Below are 24885 nucleotides of genomic sequence, written 5' to 3'. Positions count from 1 at the left end.
TAAGGGATGTGACACGCTCTTCTGGCCTCTGTGGGCACCTGCGTGGATGTGGTGCATTCACAGTCTAAGTGGAAATATGTGCATATGAGTACAACTGACCGTGGAGGCGAGAGATGGTGTCAGATGCCCTAGAGCTGGAGTCACAGCCAGTTGTGAACTATCTGACACTGGGAACCCAAGCCAGGTCCTCTGTGAGAACACAATCACACTCTGCCACTGAGGCACTTCATTTAAGTTTTTGTGAATCATTTAGATTTGCAACCTTATTTTCCTCCCTATAGTAATGAAGATAGAATCTAAGAGTCTGGGCATTCTAGGCCAGCTCTCCACCACTGAATTATGTATGTGGCTCTTTCTTCACTTTCAGTTTTACGTGGGACTTGCTTGCCCAAGCAGTCCCTGAATTTGTGATCCTCCAGCCTTGGCATCGTAAGTAGCTGGAATTAGACCTGTGGCACTATATCTTGCTTGCTTCTAAATTCACGTGTGTGCACATACATATGCATATGTGTATGAAAAGTGGAAGCCAGAGGTTAATGTTGGTGCTTTTCACCTTATTTTTTTAGACACGGTATCTTACTGAACCTGGAACTTGCTGTTTGGGCTAGACTGGTTGGTTGGAGAGCCTCAGTGTCTGTCTCCAGCCCCCGCCCCAACCCACCATGGTACTGGGGTTACTGGTTTGAACATGGCCACCCTCGGCTTTTTACCTGGGTGCTGGGGATCAGCACTCTGACTGTTGGTTGCCTAATAAGCACTTTACCTACTGAGCTATCTCCCTAGCCTCTTATAATCTCTGTGTCAGCAAAACAAACCACAAACTCATTAAAAATAATTGATAAAATAACTGATAAGCCATTGTATAATTTATTTCAGATGTGAAATATATCTATAACTTACCAATACTATGGAATTGCCATCGCTGATGAATTCTTTCTGGAAGAAGTTGTAAAATTTTCTAAAAAAAAAAATCAACAAGAACCAAAATAAAGAGTTAAAACTCAAATAATAAGCTAATATATTGTGAAATCTGAGATACTAGAAGCCAAATTATCAAAAGTAAGCCTATTCTCCTTTGGCTGGTTAACCTTGGTGGGCAACTTGACTGGCTCTGGAATGTAAGCATCTGGATATTCAAGAGGGAACTAAAAACAGGAAGACCTGCCCTAAATGGAAGTGACACCTTTTGGGGACAGAAAAGATAAAAGTAACATGAGAAGAAAGAGGAAAAGAAAATCAGGAGAAACAGGGATGGGGAAGGGGAAGTTTAAGAAGGGAAAAGAAGAATGGAGAAAGGGGGGGAAATAGGGCGTGATGCTTTAATTATCTCATGTGATCCCAGAGGTACTTGGATGCCGTGATGGACATAGGTAGGAAAGCAAAAAATTTCAATTTAGAAGCTTTATAGTCAAGCTGAAAGACTTTGTATATATAATTCTTCAAATTTTCATTTCTTTTCTACTATATTATGTAGTTTATTCCAGAATAACAGCTAAATTACTTCTAAACTATGTTTAGTCATCATCAATTTGCTGAATGACATTGCGTGTGTTATTATTGCTGCTGTTATAACTATTACTTAGACACATCATTAATTAAAGGATACTCATAGGTTCAAACTAGACATTTTATGTAATGGTGTCTCATTATCCTTGCAATCAACCCAAACATCTCTTTTGACCAATAGAGAAATGGCCTGAGTTTCTACTCTGGGTGGAAATCTAACAAGCAGACAGACCAAGATGGTAACTTCAATATGACTATTTCCATGTCTGTGCCTTTACCCTATTCTGACTAGAGCCTAGTAGGCACTTTTAAATTTTCTCTTTCTTTAAAGAGGTCACAAGAGGTCAATAAACAAAACATAAAGTTTAGGGACAGAGAGATGTTCATTAAGAAAGGCACTTACTGCAAAACCCTGAGCTGGATCCCTGGAGCCCATGAAAAGGCAGGAGATGACTAACTCTACAAGGCTGGCACACGTGGGCAGCAGCAGTGTCCCACACACATCATGTGCACCTTTGCCTTCCTACATGTCTCCCATAGCTAACTAACAAATACACTGGGTGTGGAAAAAGACAAAATTATATAAAGGTTAAAAAGGCAAGTTTGTGAACTATCAAAAGCAGTCCTAACTTCCAATCAATTACACTTTAGATTTAACTCTATTTAGAAACAGGATTTAACCCAAGCTGGTCTTAAAATCATGATCCTCTTTAAATGTTATGGGTGCAAAGCTACCATGTCCAGCTGATGCTCTCTCAAATTTCTAATGTGGATAAAGAAAAACATTAAAAATTTTATGTGCCTTCAATTACAGAAAAAGAATCCAAGTCTTGTCCATATCATATACAGTGATGTTTTTAACCAGAAAGTAATTACTTTATATTTACATTTCCATCATTTGTCTCTAAACATAGACACTGTACAGTAGTATCCAATTTTTTTTTTTTTTTTTTTTTTTTTTTGAAATGTGATTTTTAATTTGGGAACTCAATCCAAAGGCAGGCTCTCCTGAGGTGTTCTCCCCTGCCCCTGAGGCACACAGAGAGGCTGGGGACCTGTGGGGCTGTAGTAGTATCCAATTTTAAGGAGAAAAACAGCACAAAGGTTAAATGTTTTTTCAGAAGATGAAAATCCCATAGCTGGAGGTTTTCCTTTTTTCCAGTGGTAAAATGTATATTTAGCATGTACAAAGCCCTCAGATTGATTTAAAGAAAAACAATACAAAATAACCACCTCCTCCTAAAAAAACAAGCCACTTTGACCTTACATCTTTTTCTAATGAAATTTAGTGAGCCACAACACAAGATGTCCTGTGATACACAGGAAAGCATTACTTTTAGCATGTTTTCTATTGTTTCAATTTTCTGAAAGGGAATTCTGTTCATTCATCAGTCACCTTAATGCCTGAATGCAGAGCCACCATTATCTTGCATTCTCCAGGGACACTATTCTTTCCTGAAACACCTGTGCTTACTGTGCCTCTTAGTCTCCTTACCATATAAAGCCAACTTTCAAAGGATTCAAGATCAGTGAAAATTAATTTCAGAATAGCAGTTGCTGTTGTCTCATGCCTTCTTTTTTCTTTTTCTTTCTGAGACAAATTCTCAGCATGTGGCCCAAGCTGGCCTAAAATCTGCACCTCTCCCGACTCAGCCTCCCAGAAGTTGGAAGTGTAAGCCTGTACCACTATGTGCAGATAGATTCATTTCAGAGGCAGAGTCTTACTGGTGGTCAGCCTGACTGTGACCTCCGGGCTCAGGCGCTTTTCCTGTCTCACTAAGTAGCCTTCTCCTCAGTACCTGGACTGCAGGTACTCAACCACCTCCACTTTGAGAAACAGGATCATATGTTCTCTCCTTGTATCTAAAGTCATCAGTTCTAGCCTTGGCTTTCTACCAGTCCTAAATTCTCAATAAAGAATATTCCTATGACTATTTCCTCCAAGAGTGAGTTATTTTAAAATAAGAATGTGATAGGCTTAATTTTTGAATATGCTAAAAAAAAAATTTTAACAGCACTTATCTACCCTTAAGCTATGCTTTGTTTATTTATAAATACTTATTTATAAATACTTGCCCCAGTCTAATTCAAAGTGATATAAAAATAACAATATTAAAAACAAGGATAATAAGCTGGGCATGGTGGTGCATGCCTTTAATCCTAGAACGTGGGAGGCAGAGGCAGGCGGATCACTGTGAATTCGAGGCCAGCCTGGTCTACAAAAGAAAAGTCCAGGACAGCCAGGACTGTTACACAGAGAAACCCTGTCTTGAAAACAACAACAACAAAAAACCCAAAACAAACAAACAAACAAAAAACCAAGGATATTTTGTTGAAAGTTATAGTAAAAAGCAATTAGAGCAGAAGTGAGCTGGGTGTGGTGGTATATGCCTTTAGCCTTGTAGCAGGAAGAGCAGAGTCCAAGGTAAGCTTGGGCTACATGTGTTGTTTTAGCAATTTCCTCCCAATTCTAACAGTACATCCTGGAAAGAAGCATAAGACTCAGGAAGTTCTAAAGTGGTGTCTTTAAGGCTCAGGCAGTAAAATAATTGAGATGCCTCAGAAAGTTCCTATAAGCTTTACCATATGCACCCACCTCTCCAACCATAAGGGTAAACAAACAGTAAGGATTGCTAGGACAAATCTTCCACATGTCGAGCTGCCTGCATGCCTTGCACAGAGTCCAAGGGTTCCAACTCATCACCCGTGCTGAGGTGGGCTTTCAGTGTTGTAGCTGCCTCTGAGTCATCCATGCTCATCCATACTCCTGTAGCCCCAATATACCCACTAGTTCACAGAGGTGGACTTAGGTGTGGTATCATTAGTTTGATATTTTTCACAATGTGGACATTTTTCACAAATACACAGGAATAGTAGCAAACAATACTGTAAGACCCTGTACCAAAACTACATGATAAAGCCTGGCATGGTGACAAACACCTTTAGTCTTACTACTTGAGAAGCAGAGGCAAGCAGATCTGTGTGAGTTCAAGGCCAGCCTTGTCTACATAGGAAGTGTCAGATGAGTCAGGGCTACATAGTGAGACCCTGTCTTGAAAAAAAAAAGGCAAAACAAATATTTAAAAAATATTTAATTTAATTTAAATTTATGTCGGTTGGTATGGGAGTGTCAGATCTTGGAGTTACAGACAGTTGTGAGCTGCCACGTGGGTGCTGGGAATTGAACCCAGGTCCTTTGGAAGAGCAGGGAGTGCTCTTAAATCACTGAGCCATCTCTCCAGACCGCAAAACAAGTTTTAAAAATGATAAATTTCCTAGGTAATATAGTAGCCACAGCTTTAGAGGTTAAAAAAAAAAATCTGTGTAAACTATACAAATTAGAATTTTTATTTTGCACTGGGTGTGGTGGTGCACACCTGTAATCCCAGCACTCTGGGAGGCAGAAGCAGGAGGATCTCTGTGAGTTCAAGGCCAGCATGGTCTACAAAACAAGACCAGGACAGCCAGGTCTACACAGAAAAACCCTGTCTCAAAAACAAAAACAAAATATTTTTTCATTTTGCAAATATGCTATGAAATTAAGTTTGTATTGTCAAATGCATAAACACAATTTTGTTGCTAAGAATACACTGTACCTCAAAAACATACCAGATACATGTTTAAGAATGTTTCATTATATATCTAATAATTTTAACATATTCATACATATATTCCAAAAATTATTTTTGAAAAAATTTTACAAGTATGATTCACAGCACTTACCTCAAAAATAAAAAGTATAGCATCCAATTCCTCTCTTTGAGACTTGTGACCTGAAACATTTTGAACAGGAAAATACTTTAAATATACCATTTTATACTCACTGTTAACTACTTAATGAACTTAAATATTTCAACGACTGGGTTTTTCTTCAGTGATTTTTTTTGGGGGGGCGGGGTTGTGGGGTTTTTTTGTTTCTGTTTTTGTTTTTGTTTTTGTTTTTGTTTCTGTTTTTTTTGGTGTTTTGAGAGAGGGTTTCTCTGTGTTAGCCTTGGCTGTCCTGAACTCGCTTTGTAGACCAGGCTGGCCTCGAACTCATAGCGATCCACCTGCCTCTGCCTCCCGAGTGCTGGGATTAAAGGCGTGCACGACTACACCTGGCTTTCCTCAGTGATTCCTTAGCAAAATGCTACAGCATTGTCTATTTATTATACAGACAATATTATTGCCCCTCTCTTTAATCTTTAGCATAATTATTCTAAATTTAAGTTCTAGGTCTGAGGGTTGAAAGTAGCTCAATGGCAAAACCCACGCTTAGCTTGTGCAAGGCCTTGAATTCAATCCCGAGGATAAACACAAAAACTTAGCTTATACATATATCTAATGTTAAATCATCATATATTGTGAGTTTTAAATGAGCTCTGAATACAAAACACACTATTCCTACTGCTGTTCAAACGTTCCTAGGGCAAACCAAAGAAGGTAGGTCGAGGAAACCTAATCAGGAAATGCAAATGTTCTAAGCCTTCACAAAACAATAAATATAGTCATAAGAGTCTGTTAGTTTTCTCTCAAATACATCTAATAACAGTGTTACAAGGGTATCAAAATAAAACAATACTAAAACCCTAGTGCCCAGACCCTCTTTTTAAGTTAATGCTTATGACTACTGGAAACATAAACATAAGCCAGAATATATATGTTAACATCTTACCTTTCTGTTTAAGACTAGCTTCAATAGTCACAAAATTTTCAAAGAACACATAGTATATATGTGAAAAATGCTGGTCAAAAAACTGCTTAAGGTCAATAGATTCTGCATTCTCTGAAAAAAGAACAATAAATAGCTCTTAATAACTAGTCATCAAGGTTGTATCATGATTAGCAAACACCCATAGTGCCAAATTTCCTTCAAGGCCAAAGATCTGCACTTAAAATTCTATCATATTCACACATATGGGACAAATATTTATGTATGTCTCTTTGTTTTTACAATTTTTGCCTTTATATACTTCAGTTTCATATTTTAAAAATTGGTTAAAACTAGGTGTAGTGCCACCCAGCTGTAATCCAGCTACTGTGAAGGCCAAAGCAGGAGGATAAGGAGATCATGGCTAGCCTAAGAAACATAATGAGACCCAGGTCAGTGAGACACAGACAGACTGACGAACTCATTGCCTCAAAATCACTATCTCAAAAATCTACTTTAAGGGCTGGAAAGATGGCTCAGCAGTTAAGAGCACTGGATGCTCTTCTAGAGGTCCTAAGTTCAATTCCCAGCACTTGCATGGCAGCTCACAAGCACCTATAATGCCCTCTTCTGGTGTGCAGATGTATACACATACAAAACACCCAGATAAATAAAATAATGTAAATAAATAAATCCTTCAAAAATATATTTCCTTTTTAAAATTTTATTTTATTTTATTGGTAATTTATGTAGTATTAGTATAAGGGTGTCAGATCCCTTGGAACTGGAGTTACAATTTGTAAGCTGCCATGTGGGTGCTGGGAATTGAACCTGGGTCCTTTGGAAGAGTAGACAATGCTCTTAACCACTAAGCCATGTCTACAGCCTCCAAAGATCTACTTTCAATTATGGCTTCAGCTTTTCTATTATCTTCCCCAACTGTTTCAAGAACTATTTGTAAGAATAATTCTAGTAATTCAGTAAACAGATAACCTAGCAATAGGCTTTGTGAGTAAGCGCTTGAGGATTATAAAACTCAAAACACAGACTGCTCTCAAGAATTTGTCAGTACAGCATGCTCACAAAACATACAATTATATGCACATAAGAAAGAGTTAGATCATGAGAGTGGAATGAAAAGCACCATATATGAGAATTCAGAACGCAGAATTACTTTCAAAGTTTAATGAACTGCATCTACTGCCCATGATCTAAACAGCTATGCAATATAGCCTGTTAGAAAAACTATCTAGTACCTGAGTACAGCATAAAAGTAGTAGTCACAGAATACAAATATATTTTATAGAATATGAAAATAAAAATTTTAAACTACTGTGATCGACAAGAAAAACATTTTCCTTTTGAATACATTAAGAACTTTAAAATGAGAAAGAAATATCTATTTTTTCTACAGCTACATCTAAATTTTCTGAAATGCTTAAATATACAAGTAATGTCTCAAGAGAACAAGAAAATGAGAATAACAAAGCAAAAACCCAAAACAAAAGCAAACATGACTCAAACCAGGACTTCCCAACATATTAGGAGCCAAGATATTGTCCTCAGTTTCCTTCCCATATGGCCATTAACAAAGCCTGGAAGTTGCACACCGGGCTAATGCTAATAAACAAGCCCTCAAAGCCAGGCAGTGACAGACTCCTGACATTCCAATGGAGCCAAGATGGGAGGGTTACAAACTCAAGCTCTTGGAGCTATATATCTAGACTCTGACTAAGCAGGGGAGGTGGGCCTATCAAAATTAGGTTTTTTTTTTTACTTTAAGATTTATTTGTACCTTAAATAATATGTACGTCTGTACATCTGTATGTGGGTATGTGCATATGAGTGCAGTTGCCTATGGAGGCCAGAAGGGGGCACTGGATTCTTTGGTACTGGAGTGACACTTCACCTGGGTGCTGGGAACTGAACTCTCATCCTCTGTAAGAGCACAACTTTCTCATAACCACTGAGCTATCTCTCCAGTCCCTCTATATTATTTTTTAAAACACAGTAGCAAACAAAAGCCTTGGTAAAATGTTTGATAGTAAATTCACAAAGATTACATAGCAGAGGAAAAAACCAGGACAAACTATATTAAAATTTAACAGGCCTTCACTTACTTAAAATATTCCTCCTTTCTTCTCATTTTCCCCATCCCAAAGAGATAGTTCAGCGTTAAGGGCACTTGGTGCAGGTGCAGAGGACAGTTTATAACTCATGTTGGGTAGCTAACAACCACCTGTATGGAATTCTAGCACCAAAGGATTCAACACTCTATTCTGGTCACTGAGAGCACCAATACATGTGTACACATGTGTATACATACATACACACACACACATGCATGCAAGCATGCATACACACACAAAGAAAAACTAAAAAAAAAAAGAAAGAAAGAAAGAAAGAAATACTGAATAAAAATACACAAGCAACTTAACAATAAGTTCTAAAAGTTTAAGTGGCCAAGCAGTGGTAGCTTATGCTTTTAATCCCAGCACTCAGGAAGGCAGAGGCAGGCAGATCTCCATGAGTTCAAGGCCAGCCTGGTCTACAGAGTGAGCTTCAGGACAGCCAAGGCTACACAGAGAAACCCTGTCTTGGAAGGAAGGAAGGAAGGAAGGAAGGGAGGGAGGGAGGGAGGGAGGGAGGGAGGGAGGGGAGAAGAAAAGAGGAAAACAGAAACAGGGAAAGCAAGCTGTATGAATAAGAGACACAAAACAGTAATCACAAAAGTAACAAGTTCAACTTCTAACATTATAGGGGAAGAGGCTACAAAAAGGCTCTGAATCTAACAGAAATGAGCAAAGCACCAAATGAATAAATAATAAATAACTAAACATGAAAAGGTCACATGGAGAAAAAAATTACCATGCTGCCTCTCCAGTTAAGATAGTTAATTGGATAGGATTTTAAGCACAAATAGTGAGGTGACAGTCCAGTGCCTGGCCCAGAGTCTGATGGCCTGAATCAATCCCCAAGATCCACCAGGTGGACTGACAGAACCAGGTTCTGCAAGCTATCCTTCAGCCTCCATGCCTCTATCAGGGAACTGTTGCAGGATATTTGATCCCATTGTGAATCCCAAAATGGTGAACTGTAAAAACCTGTTTCTAGCTGTGGTGCGGCTAAGCCCTAACACACACTTTTAATCTAAAAGCTTTCTGTAAACAGGAGTAAATAAGGTTAAGTCTAGGTCAAGAGGTAGAGCAAGAGGGATTAAGCAGAAAGGAAGGACTTGAGTTAAAAGGCTATTTAAGACAGCCTGGAGAAGAAGGGACTTTTGGCTTTTTCCATCTGGATGTGAGCTGAGTAGGGAAGTTAGCCAAGGGCTTTCTCTGCCTCTCTGAGCTAGCAGGCTTTCACTCCAACATCTGGCTCCTAAGTCTTTATTGGTAAAATCAAATGATTGGCATTTTCTTTATTAACAACGGGGAATAGAAAGACATGGACATACCCCCGGGTCATTTTTAAAAAGTAAATAAAGCCAGGCATAGTGGCACACTCCTTTGTTCCCAGCACTTGGTTGGTAGAGTCAGGTGTGAGTTCAAGGCTAGTCAAGTTTACATGACAAATTCCAGCCCAGCCAGGGCTACAAGTGTGACTCTATCATAAACAGACGGCAAGCAGCTGGGGACGCCACTTAGGTGGTAGAGTGCTTGTCTAGCATACACAAAACTAGAGCACCAGGAGGACCTCAGGGTCATCCTTGGCTACACAGAAAGTTTTAAGGCTAGCATGCCCATACATCAGTCTTGTCTTTTAAAAATATCTACAAAGCATTTCCTAAAATCCATGTTCACACACATACACAACCTAAAAAGATTAAAAGAATAAAATAAAAATATATAATCTAGACCTTCACTTCCCCATGGTGGCACTGCCATGCCAGGTCACAGGGGAAGAGGACATGCTCAGTCCTGATGCAACTTAATGAGCTGGGGTGGATGGGCAGGGGAGGCTCCCTTTTCTGACGAAGAGGGGAGGGGTAATGGGAGAAGAGAGAGGGAGTGCAGGACTGGGAAGGAGGTATGACTGGGATAAAAAGTGAATAAAGTGATATTTTAAAATATCATATAGATAGATAGATAGATAGATAGATAGGTAGATAGATAGAATCTAGATCCTGACCCAGACAAAAATTAAAGAAGGGTAATGAAAAGTAAATAAGGTAGAAAAGACCAATTACTAGATACAGCTCTATTGGTTTATTTAGTGGTTTACTCAAAGTACTACTTGTGCTGCCATTTACCAAGCATGACTTCACTCCTACCTGGAACAGAATGACGTTGCCCTTGGCAACCTGCTGACTGCCAAGTACACTTCTGTGAAGTCTTGCTTACCTAGCCGCCCCACCTTGTGGTTTTAGGATACAAATAGGACCGACATCGAAGCCTTTCAGGAGCTGTCCTGGCTTCTAGTGACATCGCTCTTCCACACTCACTGGTGATGGAGTGCTTATTTCAGAAAGATACCACAACAAATATATTTGATGAAAAGGTTTTTGGGTTTTGGGTTATTTTTTATTTTTTATTTTTTTGGTTTTTTGTTTGTTTTGTTTTTGTAACTAGGAAGCTCTCAGTTTTGCACAACTATTTCAAAATAAAAATAAAAAGAATTTTTTTTGTTGTTGTTCTTTTTTCCAAGACAAGGTTTCTCTGTGTAAGGCTGTTCTGGAACTCTCTTTGTAGACCAGGCTGGCCTTGAACTCACATTGATTCGCCTGCCTCTGCCTTCCAAGTGCTGGAATTACAGGTGTGTGCTACCACATTCGGCCAAAACAAAAGAATTCTAAAGAGGAAAAAAAATCACACTCAATAGTGTGCTGGTTTTCAACTCTTGTATCTAAAATATATAAGAGATAAGGTCCCAGCACAATCTGAGACCCAACAAGGAAAGACCAACAAGTACACAGCAAGCTGAGACAACAGAAACAGTCCTTTTGCATTTAAACTCAAAACGCAAAAGCTAGGCAATATTCATGCAAAAGACACTTTAAGAATCTAAGTAAAGGCAAAAGCTAAAGTACCTAAAAAAAAACAGCACAGAAATTAAGAACATATACTGTTCTTGCAGAGGACCCAGGTTTGACTCCTAGCACCCACATGGCAGCTCACAACCAAAGGCACCAAGCACACATGTGATATACGTGTATACAGAAAGACAGTTGTATGCATAAAATAAAAATAAAAGTAAAGAGAACTTTAAAATTAATAATGTAAGACTGAAAAATGGCAGACCATACTCAGGCATGGATGGCACCATCTCTGGGAAATTATCTCAGCAAAAGTGATAAACAGCCATCAGAAAAGCAGCAGAAACTATGAACAGCAGGGGGAGCCATACCCAGAGCAGCAATAGCAGAAAAGCTTGGAAAATCCCTCTTCCCCTTAGCACTAGGGTGCTCAGCATGAGCAACCAACAAAGCAGGAGCAAGATGTCCTTTCAAAAGAGTGCTGCTGCTGCTGCGGGTCAGCAGCCAGAACCCTCAAAATCACACTCTAGGAAGACTCACACCAAGTAGCCCTAAACAACCTGACAAAGAGAACACTGTGAGATTGAAGAAAAGAAGATCTCAGATCAGATCTGAACAGCACGCAGTGAGCTAAGAACCTGTGGGAACCAAAGTTACACTGGAATGTTCACAGACTCCAAGCAGCCTGCAGAGCAGTGGTGAGAACTAGCTTGCATTCACAACTGGAACCCTGAAGGAATTCACAGAGGGATGGCCACATCTCAAATCTACCTGTGAAGTACTGACCTTAGCCACAGGCAGGATTAGAAATCCAAAACCTAAAGAGAGGCTCAGCCAGCTAACAGGACTGCACATCACAAGGGCCCTCCCAGCAGCAGAGAAGACTTTCCATAGTCCAGACAACGGTCAGCAATCAGACCAGCTTTCACATCCTCTGTCTCCACTCAGCTCTCTCTTCTTCTGTATCTATCCCCTTTGTGTTTAGTTCTTGATGCAGATTATGATGGTAAATATGAAAACTCTAAAACATTTTTGAAAAAAATAAAGACCAAAACAAATCTCAAGAATTCATATTGTGAAGACAGTAGGAGTTCCCAAATGCATCTAGATTCAATGCAATCCCTACTCAAATCCACACTAGTCTTTTACCAAAATTGACAAGTTGATTCTATAATTTGTAGGAAAACACAAAGATTCTAAAATACTTATAACAAATCTTAAGAAAAACAAAGCTGAGGAACTAATAGTAATCAAAACTGGTGAGTGAAGTAAAGCCACACAGATTAATAAACCAGGAACAAATCCTTGCTGGTCAGTGGTAAAGAGAAAAGAAACGGACTTGTGTATTTATTTCCATTTGTTTGCCTGCTTCAAAGGACACTAGCAAGACACTGAGAAGACTCTCCCTACAGAAAGGAAGACAACACTTGCAACCTTTATTTTTAACAATTTCTAACACTGTAAAAAGGGGGAAAAGACAGTTAAAATGGGCAGGATATTTGAATAAGACATTTCTTCAATGACATATATAATAGCCAATAAAAATATGAACGTGAAACAATTCTTGTCATCCCTAGCTACCGGAAACAATACCAGAACCAAACAAAGGGCTGGGAATATGTCTGCATAGTAGAGCACTTATGTAGCATGCATGAGGTCCCAGTTCAATCACTAGCACAAAAGGGAAGATGTGTCACTATCAACTATATAGCTACTATCTGACTGACTGGACATAAAACAAGAGTTGGCAATGATGTGGGGAATTTGAATTGTGCATTGCTGCTTTGACTATAAATGCATAGCATGCATCATCACTCACAATTTTCAAATACTGCCAACAATGTAAATGTTCATAAAGTGATGAACAAATAGACAAAACACAGTACATTCATATGACAAATATTATATACTCATGAAAAAAATGAAGTACTATTTAAACATTGTACTAAGTAAAAGCACCTGGCACAGAGGACAATACATATCCTATTCTGTTTACATGATCCATCCAGACCCACAGAGATGCAAAGTAATTAATGCTGCTGAGAGAACCCAGTATAGGAGGGACAAAACTGCTAACGGTGCAAGTTTCTTCTGTTTCTTTCTTTTGAAGATCTCTTCTAACTCTAATATTCAATTTCTTAGAATCCCAATCTGTAAAACCTGTGCCATCCTACCCAGCTAAATGAATGAGTGCTAAGCTTCTTGACTAATTGAAAACTACTACTATAAAGAAAGAACTAAAGCTAATGTAGAACTTAAAATGTAAAAATCCCCCTAAAATTAGAAATTGCAAGCTACAGTATCACCAAATGACTAATGTTTACTGCAAACAAATACATGACCTTCACTTTTTTGAAGAGCATCTCAGTATACTATTTTATATATTATAAAATAATGACATCTGATTTCAGATTAATCAAAATAAGACAATATCAATATTTTATAACCAGCTGTACACATCCAAAGTAGTTATCTCGGTTCATAAAATCATTCCTCTAGCAGCAAAAATCTTCTTTTGGATACTGAAGGGATTAATTATATGCCTTTTAGGAGCCAACAACATATAGCCAACATCTTAATAAATGCCAAGTTTTCAGACAATACAAATACTTTAAATCAAATAAAGTATGTGTGTATGTGAAATTTTGTGTTCTTACATTTAAATATGAATAAGACTTGTACAAAGTGAAAAGCACATGGACTGTTTGATGCTCTATTCCCTAGGTGATGAGACAAGTCCAATAATTTGGATGTTATAGCATCGTCAAAGTGAGATGAACCACTCAAACATTCAACTTGTGTATCTGCCTTGTTTCAGATATGTAATACGCCATCAGTACCTGTGCACCAGTTTACAGACTGTATTTGGTATTCCAGCAGCATTAACTATGGAAGGAATGGTACAGTTTCAGTGGGTAGGCTGAGCAGCCTTGATAGTGATACCAGAGCAGAGAATTTCTGATATAAATTAACCAATAAAACTAGGAAGTTTAAAAGGAACAATGGCATCAAAGAAATAACATCATATCCACTTAAATTTTCACAAAAAAAATATTTTACCAAATCTCACAAAGTATCTCTACACAGTATCACCCACTACACCAATTCCTCTACTCACTTTGTGATTAAATTGAAAATGTAAAGCTGAAGCTTGATGTTTTGTTTTAAAACCTTCAAGGAGCACTGGCCCACTAATTTGTTACATTCATGTCTGTGTTCCTACCATTCATTACCTTGACCCAAACGGTTAGTCCTTAATGTATGCATAATGAATCCTAATTATCTCTCAAAGCAGAGCTCAAATGCCCCTATCTCTAGGAAGGCAGTACTTTGTATAACCCTTCTTCTCTCTCATGTGCATACGTGTCCCATCTGGCATATGACTCTACATTACCATGCCATCATGTTTTCTAGTCCTCTGCAACTGACCAAAGTATGACTGCTTAGATCCATCATTTTTAAATTGTCAAAGAAATAAGTATACACATAGATGACTATGTTTCTAAACCTGTTGGACAAGAAATGACATGTTTATTATTTTTTAAAAAGTTTACATTAACAACCTATTTTCTTCTGGATACTTGATAGAAAGATGAGCAGCAAACTTTAACTATTAACTTAAAAAATTCAGACAGAAACAACAAATTCCATCAAACACACACACCACATTTGCCTGGCCATTCTATCTTAAGTTTGAGTGGAGGGGAGGTAACAGTTGTGTGGTTTCTTTACATTATCTAAAATAAAACACCAGTAGTCAACTTTATTTCCTTTGTTTTCTAACAGAAACTCAATCATTCTCTAAGATGCTAATTTTTGCCAGACATGTAAGGCTCTTGTAGTCTTTAAAAACAAATTCTATTACTTGACTGAGTAGAGTATACCATCTAATCTTGTGTTTAGCCAGAACCCAGGTCTTGAACATGCTAAGTAAGTGCTATGCCTTGAGCTACAAACACAACCCTCTGATTTAATTTTATCATATTTAAGAGTCCAGTTAAACTTTCAAAAATGCTTCAGGCTCCTCTATAAGATTTGCAGTTCACCAATTAAGAAATGGGGCTCAGAACTAAACAGAATTCTCAACAGAGGAATACTGAATGGCTGAGAAACACTTAAAGAAATGTTCAACGTCTTTAGTCATCAGAGAAATGCAAATCAAAACAACTCTGAGATTCCATCTTATACCCATCAGAATGGCTAAGATCAAAAACTCAAGTGACACCACATGCTGGCGAGGATGTGGAGAGAGAGGAACACTCTTTCATTACTAGTGGAAATGCAAACTTGTACAACCACTTTGGAAATCTATCTGGCACTTTCTCAGAAAACTAGGAATAGGGCTTCCTCAAGACCCAGCTATTCCACTCCTTGGAATATATCCAGAAAATGCTCCACCACACAACAAGGACATATGCTCAACCATGTTCATAGCAGCCTTATTCATAATAGCCAGAACCTGGAAACAGCCTAAATGTCCCTCAGTTGAAGAATGGATAAAGACACTGTGGTACATTTACACTCAGCCATTAAAAAGGCAAGGAAATCCAGAAATTTGTGGACAAATGGATGGAACTAGAAACGATCACACTGAGTGAGTTAACCCAGAAGCAGAAAGACTCACATGGTATATACTCACTTATAAGTGGGCACTAGCCCAAGAGGCATGTCCCATGAAAGTCTTCACTTACCAGGAGATTAGGATAGATGTGAGGACATCCTACTGGGACTCTTGGTAAGAGAAATATAGGAGATGGGAAAATAGAAGGATTCAGAGGATCTTAGTAACCTACAAGAAGAACATCGTAATGGGTGGATCAGGGCCCAGGGGTGTCTGCTCAAACTATTGCACTAACAAGGACAATACAAGTAGTAAACATTGAACCTCTACTCTGATCTAGCCAATGGACAGGACATTCTCCACAGTTATGTGGAGAGCAGGGACTAACTCTGACATGAACTCTGGTGCCCCATATTTGATGACCTCCCCTTGGTGGGGAGTCCTGGTGGCATTCACAGAAAGAAGAAGCAGGCTACCAAGATGAGACTTTATAGCTGTGACCATAAAGTGGAGGAGGAGATCCTCTCGGTCATGAACCTAGAAGAGGGGAATACAGTGGGGGTGTGAGGGAGGGAGGAATGGAAGGATACAAGTGATGGGATAACAATTAAGTTGTAACCTGAATAAATTAATAAAAAATAAATGAAAAAAAGATTTGCGGTTCAAATGTATTTTTTGTGCATTCTCTAACAATGTTTGAGGTACTGTTATAATAATTTCATGGACAGATAAACTAAAGATTGAAAGTATTAAGTAATAAACAACTGAAATCAGACTCCAGCCTGGCCTTTCTCTTCCTGTCTATTTAGTCTTCACGTCTCCTCAGTGGTTACTTACTATCCACTTTATGAGGCCATTGCAAGGGTTAAGTAATACATGTAAAATACATGCTCTAGAGCCTGTCAAATATTAAGAAGTCGAAAGTACTATTATTACCAATATATGACAGCTGCTTTTCTATAAAATAATCAGTCTAAAAACTTACCAAGAACATATGGATGGAACTACTAGACAAAATCTTTACATTCATATGAAAAGCTTACTTATTTAGTAGTTACTAATGATTGGACATGTAATTCAGGGGTATAGCATGTGTTAACGTGTGAAGTCTCAGCATACTTTCCATCAAAAAATTCTAACAAATCTTTAGAAACATAATATTCAAATGTAAGAACAGAGCTAAATTCTAAAATCAATCTGTAAATTATTACTATGTAGTCTTGTTCAAATTTTTCTGGGTGTTTTGTTTGTTTCTGTGGCACTGAGGCCTGAACCCAGGGCTAGGTATACTGGGTTCAGGCCCTGTGATATACTAGCACTCCTCATTCCAAGCCCAAATTTTTAAAAATACTTTCTTCTTCAATGTCATCTAAACATTTATCTCATCAACAAGCACCTTCTGTAGGAAACGGAGCAGTCATGCTCTGGAGGTAGTAGGATCTGACAGTGTGGGGCAGGTGTGGCCTTCCGCTATAGTAGTAGTCCTACCTCTACCTCCCAAGTGCCCTTTTAAGTATGAACACTCTTAAAATGTAACTGTTTCCAGCTATGTTTAAAAGGTGTGTAAGAATCTTTCCTTTAAAAAATGTAAAACTTTTCATTCTGAATTAAAAAAAAAACTTAAATAAGGAAATGGAAAATTCCTTAGTACAGAAAGAGAGCACGTACTACTAAAGTCAGCATTTCCTCTAATTAAGTCTGTAGATTCAACGTAATTAAAAAACAAAACAAAAGCTGAGTAACATCAAGCATAATGTAAGGCTGTCAGGAAGTGAAGCAAGAGAATTTCCAGTTCAAGACCAGCCTGAGCTATATATATAGTAAGATAACGTTTCAAAAACCAAAACATCTAATCAAAGCTTTTCATGGACATTAACCAGCTGATTCTCAAATACACACAGTAGAGAGGGAAAGGCCAAAACTGCCAAGAAACTTCTCTTAGCTTTCTGTGATCGTTTTCAAGAAATTACAGCCCAAAACATCAAAGGTTATTCTCTCAAAACACCTAATGCCGAGAGTCTGAAATCAACAGGCTAAAGCCAAAGCATCAGAGGTACCACTGTCTCCCTCCAGAAGCTGAAGTACCCCTCCTGCCCCTTCCATCTTCTAAAAGCATTTGCCATCTATCTATCGGCCACATAACTCCATTCAAGACCAGCATCTTGAAATTTCCATTTGCTCTGTCTTTTGATCAAGCCTTCTCTCTGGTCAGTGAAGTTATTTATACAGTGGGGGTAAAAGTGAGGGGCTAGTGTACTTTAAGGCTAACATTTCATCGGGCTCCTTAAAATGAGTCTTATAAAAGCTGAATACTATCAACTGTAATAAAAATGTCTTTCACCAGCAGAAATTGCCTGTTACTACTGCCATAATGCCATAAACATTTTTCAGTTAATGTCTTGGTGTATGTGCACATTTGCCTATTTTTCTGTTATAAAACATAGCTTTTAGATTCTGAATCAAATTATTTTACATAGGTATTTAAAACAACCCAAACTTTCTTTCTGGTCAGAATGCTGACCTCCATGATTTTGGTACCACTGCCAATAACATTCACAGTCTTGTTCTCCTCATACTTAATGTATCCACTCAAGAACTGAACAGTATTTACTAGGCACCTATTATAACCTATGATAGGGCAAGCCACTGCACTAAATTTAGGGATATAAAAAGATATTTCTGTGCTCAGGAAAGACGAGGCATTCCTTAGGCATGCAAATAATATTGTCACCAAACAATCAACCTACTAGAGGTAAATAAGCACAGCGTATGAAAAGTGTCATGGCAGCTCCTATACTAACCTACCCAGAAAGGCCTGATGGAAGCCGAGTGTACATTTCCCCTGAAAGATGCAAAAGTTGAAGCTTTCCAGTGGTAAGAGTGACAGGAAGGCCGACTTACAGCAAGCATTATTAGCAAGGGACAGTGCAGTGGCTTCTGGTGTGATGCTCCAGTGTAACATCCCAGAGCTGTAACTGGGGCACAGGAAGGCAATGCGGCAGAAAAGGTCTTAGGACACCTGAGTTTAAGGTATAGTGAGTCTTAAGTGCAGAGATTGCTTTTGAGGTTAGGAAACAGGTTGGAGTAAAATCTATAGTGTGAACGTGGGTCATCAACAGTAAATACATGGCCATTTGAAACCAAGGGCAGTTTATTCAGGGATTATATATAGGTGAAAGAGCCTTGTAAGTAGAACACTGAAAAACACTAACACTGAAAGGCGGATTGGGCTACAGAAGAAAAGTCTGCAAAAAATTGTAATCAATGAAATGGAATGGACTGGTCTTGATGCCTCCTCAGCACTCAGGAGGCTGAGGCAAGGGGCTCCTTTGAGTTTGAGGTCAGCCTGGTCTACATAGTGAGTTCCAGGGCAGCCAAAGGCTACAGAGAAACCCTGTCTCAAATATGCACACATGTACTCGTACACACACACACACACACACACACACACACACACACACACACACCAATCAGAAGGTAGAGAACTCAGAGCACTGAGAAAGTTTGAAGGACAATGTGAACAAGCAATGTGTATCCCAAATCATGGAGTATTTTCAAATGAATGCATAAGTGTAACAGAAGCATCAAAGTAGTTAGACAAATACAGGGATGCTAGCTTCCTATTCCATGGGAGTGTGTCGCCCATGAAAATATGATACAAAGAAATCTGACATCAAGGAGAGAACTGGGACTCAGATGGGTTTTAACCAAATGAAGTACACTATATCCCTTTGCATTTTATGATTCAACTGCATCACTCAGTGGGAACAGTAAGACCAGATAATTATATGGTTTTTAAATACAAGCTAAAATTTTTGAACTTCATCTTCCTGACAATGGGGATCCATGAAAGATCTGAGAGCAGTTGGTGTGACCTGCTCAGTAATGTGCTATAGAAAGACTATGACAACACCATGTGGAAATTCAGAAAGGGAGAAAGAGCCTCATAAGGAAACCAACTAGTAAACTGCTACACATGGTTAAGCAACAAAGAGAAAACACTGTAATAAGAAGTGATAGGAAGAACAGACCAAAGTGAATAGGATGGGGCTGAAGGATGTCTCAGCTGTTGAGGTGTCTGTCACACAGGAATGACGACCTGACTGTGGATGCCCAAAACTCACGTAAAAAGCCAGTGACTGTGCACCTATAATTCCAAAGCTGAAAAGTCATAGAGACAAAAGGATCCCTAGGGTTTTTTAGTCAGCCATTCCTGCCAATCAGTGAGCTCCAAGCCAAATGAGAGCCCCTGACCAAAAGAGAGAGAAAGAGAGGGAGGGAGGGAAAAAAACATTAGAGAGAGAAAAAATTTGAGATTGACTTCTAAGCTCCATATGCACACATGCGCCCTCCCACCCTCATGCACACAAAAAACAATATTTAGTTGAAGAGGCAAAGTATAGATGTCCCACACATGCAGGGCATGATGGCACATTCCTTTAATCCCAGAAGCAGAGGCAAAAGGATCTCTGTGAAATTAAGACCATCATGGTCTACATACATGTCTTGAATTCCAAGACAGCCAGGAGACCTTGTCTCAAGGTGGGGGGGGGGGGTGGAGTCCCATACTCCAAGGTCCCAATAAAAGATAAGATTCAACAAACAAACAAACAAAAAATAGCCAGGCATGGTGGTGCACACCTTTAATCCCAGCACTCAGGAGGCAGAGGCAGGCGGATCGCTGTGAGTTCGAAGACAGCCTGGTCTACAAAGCGAGTCCAGGATAGAGAGGCTACACAAAGAAACCCTGTCTCGAATAACAAAAAAACAAACAAACAAACAAACAAAAAAAGATTCATGTCAACTGGAGGAAGGTCTTATCACTTACAAAAAAAAAATACTCATCTATGCTACTACTTTCTCCAAGGTCTACTTCTATAGTATAAATACTTCAACAAAAGGTACTATATAATAAATATATGAATGCATATACATAAATTTCAAATTAAATAAGGGAAAGTTTCAAAGCCAGTAATGGTGCAACGCCAGCACCTGGAAGGACAAGGCAGGAACACCTTAACTCACGGCATATGAGTGAAAGAAAGAGAGAAAGAGAAATGAAGGTTTTAACCAGAAACAAAGAATTCTTTCCATTCTAAAGACACCAAAAACTTGTAACATGACCTTTCTGTTTTCACCTGAGCTACCAGGAAATTTAAGAGCTAAACTCAATGACTTATAGCTGTAATCAGCTCATCTTTAACCTGATAATGTTTCTTTTTTCCACATGGTGACTGTTGAGTTGTTCTTTCTCTAATTATTCATGCTACACTCTATTCATTGCTTATGTGGATACAATACAATTCTTAATAAATGAAATACTGGTGCAAAGATGGCTTTCTATATTTAGAACAGCCTGTTCCGTTAAGTACATGAATCGGAGCGATGGTTTGAAGCTTTTACGTTCCAAAGGCTTGACATCCAGCTAATGGTGCTATTTGGGGCAGTTCTTGAAACTAGGCAGTAGGGCAGAGCTGAAGAAAGTCAGTCACTGCAGACAGATCCTCACAAATACGTCAGCCCCAGGCTGCTTCCTGTCTGTGGTGATGTGAGCAGCTGCCCTCTGCCACAGGCTAGCACCTGCGTCTAAGAAGCTCAATGAACTCCACATCAAGAAATATGAAGATAGTTTTTTCCCCTGCCGCCGCCGAGTTGCGCAGAGGCGGAGGCGGAGGCTCGGGTGTGTTCAAGATTCGCCCTCACCCGTAATCCACCGCCATGGCCGAGGAAGGCATTGCTGCTGGAGGTGTAATGGACGTCAACACTGCTCTTCAAGAGGTGCTGAAGACCGCCCTCATCCACGATGGCCTAGCACGTGGCATACGCGAAGCTGCCAAAGCCTTAGACAAGCGCCAGGCCCACCTTTGTGTGCTGGCATCCAACTGCGATGAGCCCATGTACGTCAAGCTGGTGGAGGCGCTGTGTGCTGAGCACCAGATCAACCTGATTAAGGTTGATGACAACAAGAAACTGGGGAGATGGGTAGGCCTCTGTAAGATCGATCGAGAGGGGAAGCCACGGAAAGTGGTTGGTTGCAGTTGTGTAGTGGTTAAGGACTATGGCAAAGAATCTCAGGCCAAGGATGTCATCGAGGAGTACTTCAAATGCAAGAAATGAATAAATAAATTTTTTGCTCATAAAAAAAAAAGAAATATGAAGATAACCTAATGGCTCACAATTAATAATGGAGAGGGAAAACGCCTTACAAGCAGCCATAGTAAAAGAAATGATATGTCTTATATAGGATAAGGTAAAGATGAAAAAAGACTTATCAGAAACAAGCAAGCAAGGAGACAGTGGAGTAAAATATTTAAAGGACAAAGTGGGAAAACAAGCCCACAGACCTAGAATTCTAAACAGACAAAAACTATTTGCTTATATACTAGGGTCATATTTTTAAAACTTCTCACTAGATTCAATGATGTACTCCTGTCTTAGCATTCTGGAGACTGAGGCAGGAAGAATATTTCAAATTTAAGGCCAGCCTGGACTAGACAGAGAATCAGGTCAGCCTGGGTTACATAACAATACTCTGTCTCTAAAGCAAGCAATCAACCAACCAATCAGTAAAGTTGAGACCAGGGCATGTAGTTCAGTCAGTAGAGAACTTGCCTATCTAGGATGCAAAAAGCTTTGGGTTTGATCCCCAGTGTCACATAAACCAGGCATGGAATCACAAGAAGATCAGAAATTCAACATCATTCTCAAGTACACAGTGAGTCTGAGGCCAGCCTGGGTATGCATGTGACCTTGTCTTGCCACATCCTTGCACAGCATGAGTCCTGGAACTGACTAGAGGTGACCAGCGAATGAAGAAATGACAGACACAGGAAAGCTAGGGGGGAACTATTACTAGGATAACAGGGCACCTGACCTTGGTAGGCCACCCCAGGTCGTAGCATAACTGATTCCACGACAGAAGTACCATGCAGGCCATAAAACTCAGCATGTGGACAGCACCACCTGACAAAACGAAACAAAAAGAACCAATGCAAAGAGCTGGGGGCACAGAAAGGGAGAGGTATTAACAAAGACAGAAAGATCCCCAGGTTTTGCTGGCCAGCCAGTCTAAAAAAAAAAAAAATATGGTAGTTACCTCAAATGGTGTTCTGGGCTCCCGGATAGAAAAGCCACAGCACCTCAAAACTCAATGTGTTTACTATACACAATTAAACAGGGAGGCTAGCTACTGCACACAGCTTAGCAAGGAGGCAGGGTTTATGGTGCACAGCTGACAAGAAGACAAGCTTTGCTAGCTTCACTAGGAGCATTCTTCAAGCCGTAAGCACTCAGGAGAGAAAGCTATGATAGAGTTGTTTGTTTGTTTGTTTGTTTGTTTTCCACACACTATTATCAACATCCACACATGGACCAGAGAAAGGCTTTGGCATCCCTCTAAGCCTCACCCAGGGAAGGCCCCTGTGTCTAAGGTACTGGGGTCCTTGCCTGTGCCCATATCAACAACACACATTTACTCAGGACTTCACCTGTTCCCTATACTAGTTCAAAATAGATAAAATAAGAGGGCAGGGTCAACCAGGTAATAGGAAACCCACTTTAAATATAAAGGTATAGTAGATTAAAAAGATGGGCAAAATTTTACCATGTAACACTAACCAGATGAAAGCAAAAGAGGCCATATTAATGACACAGTAGGGGCCAGGAGACAGCACAGGAGGTACAAATGCTTGCTACCTACACCTAATAACCAAAGTTCCGTCTCTAGAGCCCATGCAGTGGAAAAAAGAGAACCAACTCCAGAAACCAACCTCCACATAAGCATTATGACACACGAACACACACACGCATACACACACCATACACAATTTTTTAAAATCGTATTACAGATTCTAGTGGGGGGAGGGGGGAACTATTACTAGGATAACAGGGCACCTGACCTTGGTAGGCCACCCCAGGTCGTAGCATAACTGATTCCACGACAGAAGTACCATGCAGGCCATAAAACTCAGCATGTGGACAGCACCACCTGACAAAACGAAACAAAAAGAACCAATGCAAAGAGCTGGGGGCACAGAAAGGGAGAGGTATTAACAAAGACAGAAAGATCCCCAGGTTTTGCTGGCCAGCCAGTCTAAAAAAAAAAAAAAATATGGTAGTTACCTCAAATGATTCTCTGGCCTCAGCCTCCTAAACTGCTAGACTACAAAGTCGATGAGAGTACAGGCATGTGCCACCATGGTGGGCTTGGCTTAACAAGTTAATCTTAAACTCCCATGAAAATACAAATGGCCTGGCACTTCAAAAGCACAAGCAACAACAGAGAGCACCTCTGAAAATGAGAAAAGCTGGGGAAAAACACTAAGCTTCAGGATTTATTTTAGTTACAATAATCAAAATATTGTGGTATTGGCAAAAGCACAGACAAAACAGATCTCTGAAACAAAACAGAGTCTAGAGATAGGCCCACGCATATTTAGACAACCACATTTTAACTAAAGCACATGGGAAGTTCACTAAAGTAAGACTTAAACAAACAGCAGTTTGAAAACAGCTGGATATCTATGTATAAAGATGGGGGAGGGGGAGCACCCTACAACACACTTTATATCACATTTACAAAGCAAAGTAATTCAAAGTGAATCAGGGACCCAAATAAAACCTAAAACGATATCACTTTTAGAAGCATAAAAGAATATATGTAACCTTGAGTTAGGCAAAGATTTTAGATGTCACTGTCCAAAAATTAGCATTAAAGAAAAAATTGATATAAATATTTAAAGTAAGTTAAAGTTCTGGTTTTGGTGGATTAAATACTTAATCAGAATTAAGAATGCTAGGGAATGGAGAGTCGACTCTGCAGTAAGAGCACTCACTGTCTGTTCTTCAGAAGCAGGCAGCTCACCAACATCTGCAATCCCAGTCCTAGGGGTCCTGACACCTTCTCCTGGCCTGTGTAGGCACTGCATGCACATTGTACAGAAACAAACACACAATGCAGACAAAACACTCATAAACATGAAATAAAAATAAAGGTTTAAAAAATATTTTTAAAACCTCAAAATTTACAAATGTCTACTCTTTCAATGAAAATACTGAGAATTACATGTCAAAATAAAATGTTCCTCTTGGCAGGCACAGTGGCCTGTAATCCCAGCACTCAGGGAGGCAGAGGTAGGCGCATCTCTGTGAGTTCATGGCCAGTTTGGTCTACAGAGTCCAGGGCAGCCAAGGCTACACAGAGAAACCCTGGGGGTG

General features: G+C 39.4%; 2 protein-coding genes across 7 annotated transcripts in view; one reads left to right on the top strand and one right to left on the bottom strand.

The window, feature by feature from the left end:
• Window positions 1–24885, bottom strand: part of RALGAPA1 (Ral GTPase activating protein catalytic subunit alpha 1) — a 210289-nt gene that overhangs the window by 180065 nt on the left and 5339 nt on the right. For all 6 annotated transcript variants that reach the window (XR_014780905.1, XM_084791681.1, XM_084791684.1 and 3 more), the window contains exons 2-4: window positions 6161–6271; window positions 5230–5279; window positions 901–958 (exon numbers count right to left, since the gene is read on the bottom strand). Coding sequence is in view for 5 of the 6 variants with exons in the window: in XM_084791681.1 (XP_084647807.1) it covers window positions 901–958; window positions 5230–5279; window positions 6161–6271 (219 nt within the window). In the remaining variant the exon portion in view is untranslated. The remainder of the gene's footprint in view (window positions 1–900; window positions 959–5229; window positions 5280–6160; window positions 6272–24885) is intronic.
• LOC311602972 (small ribosomal subunit protein eS12-like) lies at window positions 21309–21821 on the top strand. The gene has a single exon (XM_084791687.1). The coding sequence runs from the start codon at window positions 21388–21390 to the stop codon at window positions 21784–21786; it is 399 nt and encodes a 132-aa protein (XP_084647813.1). The 5' UTR covers window positions 21309–21387; the 3' UTR covers window positions 21787–21821.

This window comes from Acomys minous (genome assembly GCF_964271855.1).
Source record: "Acomys minous genome assembly, chromosome: 8".
NCBI lineage: Eukaryota > Metazoa > Chordata > Mammalia > Rodentia > Muridae > Acomys > Acomys minous.
The sequence above is the reverse complement of the archived record's forward strand: the minus strand, read 5'-3'. Positions and strand labels throughout refer to the sequence as shown.

Excerpts from the sequence above, each read along its gene's own strand:
- LOC311602972 (XM_084791687.1), top strand. The coding sequence starts at position 21,388 with ATGGCCGAGGAAGGCATTGCTGCTGGAGGTGTAATGGACGTCAACACT.